This window comes from Pezoporus flaviventris, unplaced genomic scaffold, assembly GCF_033815535.1.
Source record: "Pezoporus flaviventris isolate CSIRO_AGI_PZ_B2104156 unplaced genomic scaffold, CSIRO_AGI_Pfla_v1 ptg000079l, whole genome shotgun sequence".
Lineage (NCBI taxonomy): Eukaryota > Metazoa > Chordata > Aves > Psittaciformes > Psittacidae > Pezoporus > Pezoporus flaviventris.
The window spans coordinates 7,957,388-7,971,020 of record NW_026892627.1 but is presented as its reverse complement, the minus strand read 5'-3'; the positions used below and the strand labels follow the sequence as shown (position 1 = coordinate 7,971,020).

Genomic DNA, 13,633 nt, shown 5'->3' with positions numbered 1-13,633 from the left:
AATGGAAGTGAGTTAAAGGTTATAAATACCTGGTGTCAGGAGAATAACAGAGGTGACAATCAGGGAGCAGATAACGAGAATAACAAGTAAGGCAATTGCAATTCCTTTCCAGTTTCTTTGAGGAGGATTACTCCCCACCAGCTCCTAGAAACATCAAAGGAAAGTGAGCATTTAGAAAAGGCACTTAGACAAGGAAACAAACAGCAGAATCCAAACAGCAACCTATGTCTGCAGAAATACACTATGCACCATGGGTGAAGCCCGTAAGCCAAATACAATTCATGTCATTATAATACATTTTGGAACTAATTGAATCCATCCCAAGTCATTTTATGCCATGAATAAATGCAATGCACCCATAGGATGCTTGGTAGTGAAACCCACACTCTCCATTGCCTCCTTGCATATGGGCACCAGCTGCCCACACCAGCATTCATCCAAAGTCATTTATCAAAAGCCCATTTCCTACCAATCCTCATCAGGTCTGGGAATACAGAGTTTTATAGTAACTTTCAAGAGACTGGTATAATAAGATGCCAGAGAAGAATATAGGAAGATAAATAATTCACAGGGTCATGTACGGACATAAAAATCAATAAGAATATCCCCATGGTGAACTTTTCTGCTTTCCCAGAAAACATCACATCTCCTCAGGCCACTTTACATGCATTTCTAGGATGATAGATCTAAGCACATGAAGACAGGCTTCACGTCTAGCATATACATTAAATTTAATCACATCCTTAAAATTTTAGAATAAAAGCTCCATCACTATTCACTTATCAGCTTTGATTGCACTGTGGTTATACCATATGTTCTGTCTACGATGCATATAGCACTCTTGCTCTCAAGACCGAGGCTTTTTCGAAGTGCTTTGTTTGCATTCACAAGATCTTAAAAAAAAAATGCACTTTATCCTTTTCATGCTTTTTTGCTGGATTCCCTTTAGCACTGCACATTAAGTGTGATTTCATGCACGCACTGAAGCATCCCCAGGAACTGTATGAAATATCAGTGCACTCCACTTCCTTGGAAGGCTGAATTCACTCAAAGGATCTGGCCTCACAGCCAGAAAGAATCCGGATGCGCCTCCTCCTCACTGACCTCACCAATTTAGAATTTTTGCCTCATCTCCTTTACTATGAGGGATGGTGGGTCTAAATCAGACATGCTGACATTCTTCTTCTTTCTTTTCTCATGAAAATTAAAAGCTTTACAATAGACTAAGATCTGTAACTCAGAGAGTTTGTTTCACTTACTGTAACTTTCTTTTTTATACACAGTAATATGACTTTTCCATTACAAGTGCTACATATTCGCAACAGAAAGCCAGGTTTGAGGCATTAAACATCTCAGGTAGCATCTGTATTTCATTATTTATTCTAGTTCCGGAAAAGACACAGTGGTTCTCTTCCTTCTGGCAGAGAGTTAACATCACCTCCCCTCTTTGCCTTCCCATCATTTGCACTTGGTTTTCTGTTGAAAATGAAAAACAATTAGAAGGAACAAATTTATAGTTTATTATTCTTACAGGAGAAAAATATGAAAAGTAGGTCAGGTGCCTTGAGAAATGCAATTTTACCAATAAGCAAACAGAAAGAATATAAATATTTGCATTTTTATAGCATCTTTACCCTACGCATGAACACAAATCTTAACTTAGCCTTCTAACACCTTTTTTTTTAGGAAACTGCTACAGTCTCCACTTTTCAGATGATGCAAATAGGCTCAAAAGAGAGTCTGTGACATTCCCAGGGTCACACACAAACTGTGAAATAAAGCCAGGAAAAAAAATCAAAGTCTTCCTAATAAGTGGCAGAAATATTCTTCCTTTCACAGCAGGGCACAGTGGGACCTAGTGGAGTGACTGGAAAACTGAGGAGAAGCAGTTGAGAAACCAGTCCCAACCACTCAGCCATGCTCTAAGAGTGTCTAAGGACAGACGTAAACACAGCCTTACAGGACTGATGGCAACAGTGATATTCCTGAAAATAACCTAACAAACCTCTCCCTTTCCAATGGTCAGAAGTTGAAAAAAAATGACAGAAAATAGTTCACAGACTTGAATTTGATCTATAAACCCAGATGTAGTTCAAAAGCTTATTAAAACCTTGCATTAAGTGAGGTTTCCCCATCCATGAGTCCCAGTGTGATGGAAATCCATACACATGCTTAAGCTTTCAGGATATCAATACTTCTACTGAATCCATTATCACATCATAATCCCATTAATTTTTCAAGCATCCAATCAATATTTGAGCAAAATCACAACGAAAGAAGGCTGGGAATTTCTAGTGTATCAAGAGGAGGAAAGCTATTCATAAAACAAACGCTAGGGTTTAATACACTGCAAGGAAGCAGAAAGGAATGATTTCAATTTAATTTTAAAACTCCATCAGGAGATTTTCCCTCATAAGAAACAAGAAGAGATAAATGACATCTCTAAGAAAGGTAAACAGCTTTATTCAGCACAGGTTTGGAGAGCAGCTTTTTTGTTCTTCTCAGTCATTTGAAATTTCTTTCAATGGAATAATTTACAGTAAAACTGCTGCACACACATCATACCACATGCATGATAGCACCACTGCCTTAGATCTTTCCTGTCTGGATTTCTGTTAATTCCAGAGAGACATTGCTGTGTCACTGTGACATGCTTTTACTTCCAGGAGACTACAGCCTCACCACCAGTTCAGGATACCCTGTGTCCTTGGCACCAAACTCCAACCAACTAACATGAGTTCCCACAAATGGACATCAGCTTCCTAGCCCCATTGCCAGGAAGGTGTTTAATTAAGCCCTAGACAGGTGCAGATTCAAGCACATAAATAACGTTCTTGAAGTGGCACCTCAAAAGGTTTCCAATACACAGAACAACACTATAATTTGACCATTCCTGAAAGATCCCAGCTTGCAGATATAAACACAGAGACTGAAACCAACCAGCAAGCAGACACCCTTCATGAACCATGGCTGCTTTGCTTGGAAATAAACGAAGCATGCACAACTTCTGCTCTGATGAAATGATTCTGCCAAAAACAACATAAAAGGAAACATTAAAGCAAAGTCACTCACCAGTAGGAATCACCTACTCTCTGCTTCTCACAAAGGACAAACACAACGCCTGCATGACCTCTGCAAGCAAGCTAAAGCCTTGTTTTTTCAGCTTGTTTTTTCTCTTTTTTTTCCTTTGCTGTTTGTTTTCCATGCCCTTATTTCTCTTACATAAAACCTTATTTGGTTTTGGATTAGGAAAGTAAAACAGATGTTACTACGGGTTTTAACATAAGCGCACTTCATTGATGCTGCATACTAAAAACTGTGAATGTTATCAGTTTCATCTTAATATATGACTGAAAAATAACACTACCCTCCTGTGAAGTTGACTTTGAAGCCATAAATCCAGACATCTACAGTATTTTAAGACTCTAAAATACAGATCTGTGATGACATATTTTCCTGCCTGTGAAAGAATCGCTGTACTGACATGTTACGGATGAAGGCTGGATGCTCTCCAATCCAAGATGCTGTCAACAAAATTATTTCTGGCATGTTTATTTGAAACCCGCCAAAAGTCGGCCAGCATAGTGGCCATATTACAGTAATACAATAGCTTCTTAAACCAAAAACTCATCAAGCACAACTTCTGTTTGGTTTTTGTTTGTAGTTGTTTGGGTTTTTTTTAATAGCCATGTCTATATTGCTAAATGAAAGAATACAAACATCACTTGTCAAGTACTGGTATTATTTAATAAAAGCTATACATCCTGGACCAAAATCTCTGAAGTATCAATAGCAGACGATGCGGTGGGCGTCTTCGTCTTTTTCAACTTAGAGTTGCCACTTCTGTGCAGCACCAACAAAACTTAAGTGTGTTATAGAGGAATATATACAATCTAGATCCATGTGCTGTATGTGAGCGCCTTGCTGAAGCACGTGACACTGGCCTATGGCTGCAGACAGGAGACTGAGTTCTAACCTCAGTTATACCAGTGTAAATCAGAAAGAAGAGGAAAAGAAAACAAAAAACCAGAAAACTAAAGAAATTAATGCTATGAAACAAAAGCAGGTGAAAGATATTATATTAGCTTCAGAGGTGGCAGGATGGGGTTTGTAGGAGTGGTTTTGTGTGGTTTCCTTACTTGTCATTCTTGCAAACTCTGCTTCTTGGGTTTTCTTTTACTTGTTTCTAAATTTTAACTAAATAACCTGAAATATTACACTAACAAACAAATAAATGAAAAATCTTCTAGCAAGCTTGCTAACACACAATTAAAAAAATATGTATTCTACTTTCAAATCCTAGTACCTTGTTCTGAATTAAAACTTCTGTTTGATGGCATAACAGTGAGTGCAACATCAGCTTACCCAATTTCAGAACATGGCACAGAACAGTAACTTTCCCGAGCACTTAAGGTGCAGGAACACTGCTGTCGCTGGCAAAACCTCCTGTGAAATTCAGTGGACAAATAATCTTGCTGTTAAGCAGTTCTCCATAATAAAAAATGTCTGCAGATTATAACTGCTAAACAGTACAACAAATGAGATAAAGAGCAGCTAACCCATATGGCTAGATTATTAATCTTGTGCTGCAAAAAAAGAAATGTTAATTGCAATGATAATGGCGGTAAACTAGATGCATTGCAGTGGTTACAGCAGGAGGTTCACTGAGACCTCTGATTATATGGCTGATCAACAGTGCCTTACTGTCATCGCACTCCTCTGCATGCCTGGATCTTCTGATGCTCTCCTGCCTTAAATTTAGGATGGAGGTTCTTTGTGGGTGGGAATCATTTTGGGTATCCTGCTGAGCACAGCGGAAACCTCAATCACTAAGAATTTACGCCGTATCATAATATGGACACACAATAATAAGCACATAACTGCATCTTTCTCATCTCTGAATTCAAGCTGAGTTACTTTTGTTTGGGGCATTTTTATTCATTTTCCTTCCTTTTGTCCTCCTCCCCACTTGCCTCCCTCCCCCCTTGCTGCTGCAGACACCCTGAGCTGTGCTCCAGCTGAAACGTGATGCTGAATAGCAATCAGTTTGCAAACAGACTCAGAGACAGAGCCTACAGCAAACTCAGCTACTCAGATGCTAAAGGTGACACTTTAGAGTGAGAGGAATAAAAACTTGGTTTGTTTTTACAAATGAGGCATGGTGTGTATGTGGCTTTCCTGCAAAACCCCAACAGAAAGACTTGGAGGAATAAAATCATCTTGCCTGTTGCAGTGATGAAAGACAACTACATTATGTTTTTCTTCATCTTCTGTTGATAATAAATGCTTTTACTAATAAGGAGCAATGACTTACTAACAGTTAACATCTTTGTTTTCTAATCCCCAGCACCATGAGAAAAATCTTTTACCCTACATACAACACACCACACCACCCTGCCCTGCTCTTTCATGAATGCCCTAAAGCCATTGCTTTTTGGCCCTGTAGCTCCATCTCCTCTCACAATTTTCTGCAAAGTGCACATATGAAAGTGCTTTGAGGTTCAGCATTAATGGAGTGTTTGAAAGCGAGTGAGAAAAAGGCTGTATCACTAACACTCATCTCTCTGTAAAAATAAACCTTGCGTGTTTTATGCTTTGACAGAGCTTTCAGTCTTGCATGTTCCCATTACAAAGCCAATAGGAGAAAGTGAATGCCATCTGCATCTTACACCTAAGCACTAGCTTTAACAGATGATGGGTCTTCCACAGTTTTAGAGCAGAAGGCACCAGATCCTCAGTTAGCATTGACTGACACAGATCATTTGCTCCACTGGAGCAAAGCCAGTCAGTGTCATCTACAAATGAAACGCAGTGCTACTTCTATATTTAAAAAAAAAATCTGTAAAAAGATCTAAATACAGTAGTATCTGGAATTCCTAGCTGTCATGTATTGCAGAAATGGGTATTTAATAGCTTCCCATCATTTTTATGAGCATTATGATGAAACAGTTTTGGATCACCTCCAGACCTAGTAGCACTAAAAGATTAATTTAGCATCTCTATATTTTGAACTGGCATTTCAAATGACTTTTGTACCCAAGTATAGAAGACACACTGCAACATCCTTCTACCCTCTTAAAACGTATAAATAAGCAGTGTTGCCATTTAAAGCATTCCCAAATTATTACTAGTGCTTAGGGAGAGAGTGACTACATGGAATTTCCAAAATAAATTAGAAGTTGGGAATGTGGACTCTGAAATCCTACCAGGAGCCTGTTCTCTAGGTCTCAGAAATTCAAGCTGTGAACACCAGCTGGACCTGTTGCATGAAGAATGGCTCCAGCCAAGAGCATGGCCATCTTCTGACTCATGGCCACGAGAATGGAGATGGCAATATTTTAGGTGTGTATTACACACAACACACGTGATTAGAGCTACTTTTAGCCGAGAACTATGATGGTCTGGATTTAATGCCATCTTATTAATCTTCTTCAGTTTCCCACCGTCAGTTTGGTTCAATCATCTGCTGTAACCTAGATGTTTTTTACAGCACCTGGTACGTGGGACTGTGAATCCTCACAGGGGCCCTTAGCTTCTACTGTAATTCAAGTTATAATTAAAGATCCATTCCCAATGGTGACAGAGCCCATAAAACCAACAGCATATCTTTGATTTTATTTCAGTGTTTGATATAAGTGCACACATTTATCCACTAAAACAGTAGCAAATCATCTCCTAGGATGAAATATCTGCCGCGGCACCAGTAAAATTTGGTTTGACGCTAAGGATTTTATTCTGTAAGAGTCTCTATGTTCACCAAACCTGTGAAAAGCCTTGGCAAGCCCAAATGCCACAGCTCACATCACTGACCCCAGGACCCATTTATGTCACAGCACTTGCTTAGCTCCAGTTTTCCCACTATAATGCTCTGACAGCCTGGCTCCTCCTACACTGAGCCACAATGCGTACACAAACCTTGAAACGGTTCATACCCTTGACGAAAACAGCTGCAAAAGGTGATATCGCCAAGCCATGCCAGGATGACACCTCTCTACTCTATTTATTGACGAATTATGATCTCAAGAAATGGCAAAAGAAGCTTCTCTGCAAGATTTGAGAACTTGGCAAAACCACCTCCCAGTTTTGTTGTCTCCCCTAATTGCAGCAAAATGCCATTCTGCTATGTTTGTAAAAAGGCAATTATAATTTTCAGTCAAACTGTATTTCAGAAGAAAAAAAAAGAAAACTTCATTCAATTTATGACTCAGAACACCAAGAAATAATTTATGATTAGGGAAGTAGTGAGGTATTTAATCTCCCTGGGTAGAAAGACAGCATTAGAAGTTCTGTTAAATATGATATTTTACTAACTCCCAGGGTTTTTTGTTGGTTTTTTTTTTTTTCTTTTCCTGTAATCTAGTTTGTAAATAATTTGTTTATAAATGGCACAGGAAGGAAAACACGAGGTGAAAAGAATTTAATTCCTGAATAATTTGTTTCGGAGCAACGTGAGAAAGAGCTGTGAAGACAGCTGAGTTTTGAGGTCGCCACGCTGCAGAGACAGTGAGAAGAGGAATATAAAAATCATGTGTACAGCAGGGGGGGAAGAAAACAGGTTTATCAATTTCATTTTGCACTCTCCTGAGGTGCCTATCAAACTCAGGATGCAGAAATTGCACTGCGTGCTAAGAAAGTAAAAATTACCTTGTCAGGTTACTTGCAAAGACTTCTGTGGTACAGTAATTATTATATAAACTTACGTGTGAATTAAAGCAGCTGCAGGCTAGAGGAGGGCTGCTCCTCTGTTGGTTGACGTATGTAACTCTCATTAACGTACAGCAAAGTTTCATGTATATACAGGGAAACAGAAAACCAGAAAAAAAGAGAATAGAACCCTCAGTACAACCTACCATGCCAGCCACCATCTATCATTACTATCTAAAATAGATCGGCTGCTTTTTGTTCAAAATATGTCTCTCCCATCATCCCTTCTTATAGGATGACAGTGGATTGGGGATTTCAGGTGAGGTTCTTGGCTGTTGCTAGGGCTGTAACGCAACAGCTCCTGAAGTTCCTATGGCCATGGAAGCAGTAGGGCAAGTCAGGTCAGAGACAGGATGGATCCCAAAGTCCTGGAGTCACCTGGGAGGTGAGGGACATGGACAGACCAAGGGGCAAGAGGATAGACAGGATGGGATAACACTGCAGGGAGGATGAGGCTGCAGTAACAAATCAGAGCTTTTGGGGGAGAAAAAATCTGATCAGAGCCTGTAACAATGGGATTTCAAAAGGTACCTGAACCTCCATGCTGAGACATGACATAAAATGCTTTTATATACTGAACTAATTAAAACGCCTAAATTAACAAGCATGTGATGATAAAATCTATTTTCTATGCTAACTAAAGCACTCCCTGAATTTAGGAAAGAACTGGTAAAAAAAATCATGTATTTCTGTCCTCCGTGGGACTCGAGTGATGTGTGTTTTACATAAAAGCTCGGTTCAGAAGGAAAAAAAAAAAAAAGCTAAATAAGTCAGTAGGATCTCACAAGAGAGAAAACTTCCTCTGCTTCAAGCCAGAATTTGCTATTAAGCACAATAACAACATTTTTAGTAGCATGCCTGATTCCTTTAATTTTTTCCATATATCATAATTAGTCAGATTATGGTGCTGCACTTCTCAAGCATGTGAGTATCCTATTAAAGTCAAAGTATTGTGTAGGAGGTATGTAAAAAGCAAGCTCCAGAGTTATTCTTGAAGTTAAACTTCACAGATTATTTTTATACATCTTTTACACAACTTTTATTTCAAACAGCAGTCATTTACTGTTTTAAAAAAAAACAAACAAACCACAAATTTGATGTATGGATGTTTCAAAGACAGCACAATTGCATTATTCATCACTGTAGAAATATTTATATTAAGATGCTACCTATCTTATAAGTTTACCTTTAAGAGAAGCTTAATTTTCTGTTGTTTCTAGGATCAAGTCATATTCGATGTGTGAGCCTCTAATGCCGTTTCCATCTGAAGTATGCAGTCAAGATTTTAATGAAAACTATAGAAGGAATATTCTTCTCTGATACAAAGTTTAAGAGTGTTGAGAAATGTTAAAACAGTGCTTTTAAATTAAGACATTAGCAGTTCTTGGAGTAGGATGCAGTACAAAAGCTCTCTCCCAGCTAAGTCCCCTTCTCTACAGCCCAGATCTTTTTGCTTAGTATCATCTCCCCTTCTTTCCATCTCCTAAACCTTTCATTCCTGGTTTCATAAGGATATACAAACCAGTAAAGAAAGCAAAGCAAAGGGCAATTGTCCCAAGGGCAATTGGCAGAGGACACCTCTCAACCACCACAGCCAAACACTCTCACACCAAAACAGTCCCTGGCTCACTCTCAACCCCAGACTTTGCTGCAGCATTTCTGGTACAATCCTGCTAGTAATGGGCCAAAACCATGCCTGGGAGCATGCTAACAAACAACACCAGTGATCACCTATGCTTGATCTCCTGCACTCCTCCAAGCTACTTCACTATATAAAAGGAGCTGTAAACTCCTTCTGAATCCCAAGTCCTAAACCTAAGCTACAGACACAACTCACCCCCTATACTGCAATTATTACTCTTAAGGAACATAATTTGCTTGAACTTGTACTGTTACTCACGCAGAAGTAAGGAGCAAGAGACACAACAGCAAAAGGATGGCTGTCTTTTCCATTTTTATGTTGTTTACTATTTCTTTCTGGCTAGCAGCAACGTGTGAGCATTGCTTGGATGATGAGGCAGGGAGCAGAGTCCACAGGCTGCAAGATGGTCCTCAAAATAGCTGGGAGACATTTCAGTTTTCCTAGCAAGATTTGCTCAGGCTTTCCCCAGATATTCTTGACCCAGAAACCACATCATGGATACCCTAATTTGATGTTCATGAAGTTGTTTGGTTTTTTTTTAAGTCTAATTTCCCCAGGCTGTTGTCCAGCTCTAGTTTAAGAAAACTGCAGTTAGAAGAATTACAGCTCTTCAAAGGGTACTCAGGCTGTTTGATGACATGCCAGTGGGCTGGCTCAGCACGGAGTGCTGCTGTCAGGCAAAGTGACTCCAAAGTCTCCAAAGGTTTATGAGTCTTATGCTGGGTCTGTTTTAATTGATTTCTATTTTTACAAGGGTTCTCACAGCACATTACAGTCGTTTATTTTCATTTTCAGAATTTTCTGGGTGGCAGTAACCACAACCAACAAACAGCAAGTCACTTTTCCTCAGGAAAGCGAGATGCCAACTTTCCCATATTGAGCTGTGTTAACTGTATCGCAGCTCTGCAGGAGCATGACTCCTTGTATCGAAAGAATACTTCTCTTAGTAATTTTTTTGTTTGAAGGAAATATCCTTAATTCAACGCGATCCTGAGACTTAGCCAGTGAATTATAGAATGGATCTGAGGCATCCATGTTCCAACTAAAAATGAAAAACTGTTTTTTTCTCCTAAAAGATCTATTTCACAAGGGTCACAGACACCCAGCAGCAAAGCCACTGTATTATCATGATCATTCTTAATCTCCTTATGAGGAGAGGCTGAGGGAGCTGGGTCTCTTTAGCTTGGAGAAGAGGAGACTGAGGGGTGACCTCATCAATGTTTACAAATACATAAAGGGTGAGTGTCAGGATGATGGAGCTAGGTTTTTTTCAGTGATGTCCAGTGATAGGACAAGGGGCAATGGGTGTAAACTGGAGCATAGGAGGTTCCATGTGAACATCAGGAAAAATTTCTTTACTGTGAGAGTGACAGAGCACTGGAACAGGTTGCCCAGGGGGGTTGTGGAGTCTCCTACGTTGGAGATATTCAAGGCCCTCCTGGAGAAGTTCCTGTGTGATGTACTCGATGTTACCCTGCTCTTGCAGGTGGGTTGGACTATATGATCTTTTGAGGTCCCTTCCAACCCTTGGGTTTCTGTGATTCTGAGATTCCCTGCATAATTCATGTTAGCATCTTAACTTCACTGACAAAAGCACCTCTCCTCCTGGATCATGTCACTGGTTTATCTGTCTGCTTTTCACTGGCTTCAAGATGTAAAGTTTCCACCCTAATCAAAAGTATTCCTTTAATTTTTTGTGATTCTCTCACTTCTGACATCAAAAGTGAGAGAGTGTGGGTTAGAAAGGTCTCCTTTGTATTTGAAACTGAAATTGAACGTAGGGATATCATATTGATTTAAACATGCTGTAGGATTTGAAAAGAGACAAATCACCCAAGCAGACAGAGTGATTTGTGTGTGGCAGTTTCATTCCATCCCGTGAAAAAATGCTCCCGAGATGAGAAGTAGAGAGGCAAGTGTTCAAGAAAGGAGTTTTTTTCTCCACACTCACCAGCCTATTATTCCCTCAAGAGGCAAGGTTTGGCTTCTGAAATTAAGGGGCAGAGAACCATGCCCACATTTCCCTACAGTGCTCAACAGAGCTTCAGATCAACTCCTGATCTGAACACACCTAAAAAGGTTATCTGTCATCATCTCTCTATCCATATCACTAACTTTGCAAGACTCAAAATCATCCTATATTCATGCAATGCTGCAACAAACATCCTAGTACAGACATCCCTACCAAGTACCCCAGACAGCTTTCTTATGCAATGTTGCAAACACCATGCACAGGTCAGTGTCCTCAGACACATTCAGATCCTTAATTCCCCGTGGCTTCACGGAATTCAGCTGACTAGCAGTCAAGGCATAGAAACACTCCTGAGGACTGGGGCCATGGTGCCTCCCTTTTCCATATCTAAATTCAAAGATAAAACTCTTCCATAACTAATAAAAGAGTTCAGAAGTGATCAGACATATAGCAATGAGAGAAGGCAAATGATGGTTAGGATACTGGTATTTTTAAAGAGAGAGACAAGCATAAGCACAGCCACGATTTAATTTATCATGTGAAAACTCTGTCCAGAGCAGAATGGGAATTCTACCAATTAATATACTCTACAGATGTGTCTTTCCAATAAGCTGAGTTGCAGGCATCATTTTTCTTTGACACACATCATAAGGGAATGAAAAGGTTAATGTAGAGCATGTGAGTGCATTTTTAAAAATCAATTTAAGGGAATTTTCTCTGCTGTAGATTAGGCTTTTGCACCAGGGAAAACCATCAAACTCAAATTAACAAAAGGAACAAAAGAGGTTAATTAAAACTACATTATGATTGCATTGCTTATTGGTGCACACAAAAAAATCAGCAACGTACACTTCATTTTTACCTTCTTTGATTACAAAAAGGCTATTATCAGTGAAAAATGATGTTGAATCATAATTAGAAGCAGGACCCTCACTCCTACCAGCCTGCAACGTTCAACATTTTCCATAATGCAAGTCATTTTGGTTAGAAATCCCATTTGTCAGCTCTCCTCATGTTCACCAGATCGCAACCCCTCTATCTCCAGTCACACATGCTTCTGTATACTGTGTACTCCTGTATTCTGCAGGGTTTGGCTTCTGAGCTGCATATGTCCCATTCAGCCAGACCTTACATTGGCTTAGCTGCATCTGAAGGCACAAAGAAATTTAAGGTCAAAAATTATGAGGCTGTTTGACTCATGATATCTGTATAGAAGATCCAAACCAGTTTTCAGTTTTTCACTAATTTAACTGGCAGAAGAGTGAACCTCAGCTGAAGTCCTGATTTGGCTCCCTTATGGGAACCCTTAACTTCATGGCATTGCTACAGGCTCTCTACTTCCCGTTATCTGACTTGCACACTGTTGACTGCTCTCCCCTTCACAAAGACTCTATATAGGCTTTCTTCTTTACTTGGAGAGGACACCCAGCAGTGCAGTGACATTCACACTCAAAGCCACAATAAGCACTTGTCCTCAAGGTGACAGAGCTCTACACAGTGTTTCCCAAAATTACCACCAGTCATAGCCCTTGTGCTTTTCTTAAGTGACATTTGCTGTCACCAAACTCAAGAATTGAAAGGTGGTGTCGAGGACAGCAAGATTTTATGACATGTTCTGTGTCAACGAAGTGAAGAAAGAACATGACACAACTGATCTGTGCTCATACATCGGCTGATGTGCTGCCAAAAGGTATCAGCAGCACAATGAAGGGACAGACAAGTTGTATGAGCTACTCCAGATAAATCAGCTGCGTTATTTTCCTTCCACTTAATTTACATAAATATCTGCATTATTCCCCTCTTGTATTCAGCAGGTTTTCATCTGATCCATCACTGAAACCTCCCTTTATGGACAGAAGATAATTTTCAACATAAAGAATCTGTTATTTAATGATGACAGATGAATCCTCAACCACTGTGAAATTCTGCATTGAGGAAGAGAAGGCCAAGACTGTTCTGCTCTTGGCATTTTTTGCTCCTGCAGTGTCCCACACATTGCTGACTAGGCCTCAGATTGCCCTGCCTGTCCCTACACAGTACGGTGCAATTTTGTATCTCTTTCCAGAAATTCTTCATCTGTTAGTAAATAATGGCAAGCCTATATGATTATATATAACTATACTAATTAATGTCTGACCAGGCTGCTGTAGACCATGTACTCCCTCCTCTTACGGGTAGTTTCAGCTATGAATGAAGGGAGTGTCAGCTGTTAGTCTGGGTTGCCAGGATAAAATATAGTGTCAAAGCCGCCTGAACATTGAAAACAAACCGATAAGACACATTATTCAAATATTTGCAGTAATTTTTGTCACATT

General features: G+C 39.7%; 1 protein-coding gene across 8 annotated transcripts in view; it reads right to left on the bottom strand.

Annotated features, from left to right (window-relative positions):
- The window catches only part of DPP6 (dipeptidyl peptidase like 6), a 565,175-nt gene that overhangs the window by 181,611 nt on the left and 369,931 nt on the right, over positions 1–13,633 (bottom strand). For all 8 annotated transcript variants that reach the window (XR_009747077.1, XM_061474523.1, XM_061474525.1 and 5 more), the window contains exon 2: positions 30–144. Coding sequence is in view for 7 of the 8 variants with exons in the window: in XM_061474523.1 (XP_061330507.1) it covers positions 30–144 (115 nt within the window). In the remaining variant the exon portion in view is untranslated. The remainder of the gene's footprint in view (positions 1–29; positions 145–13,633) is intronic.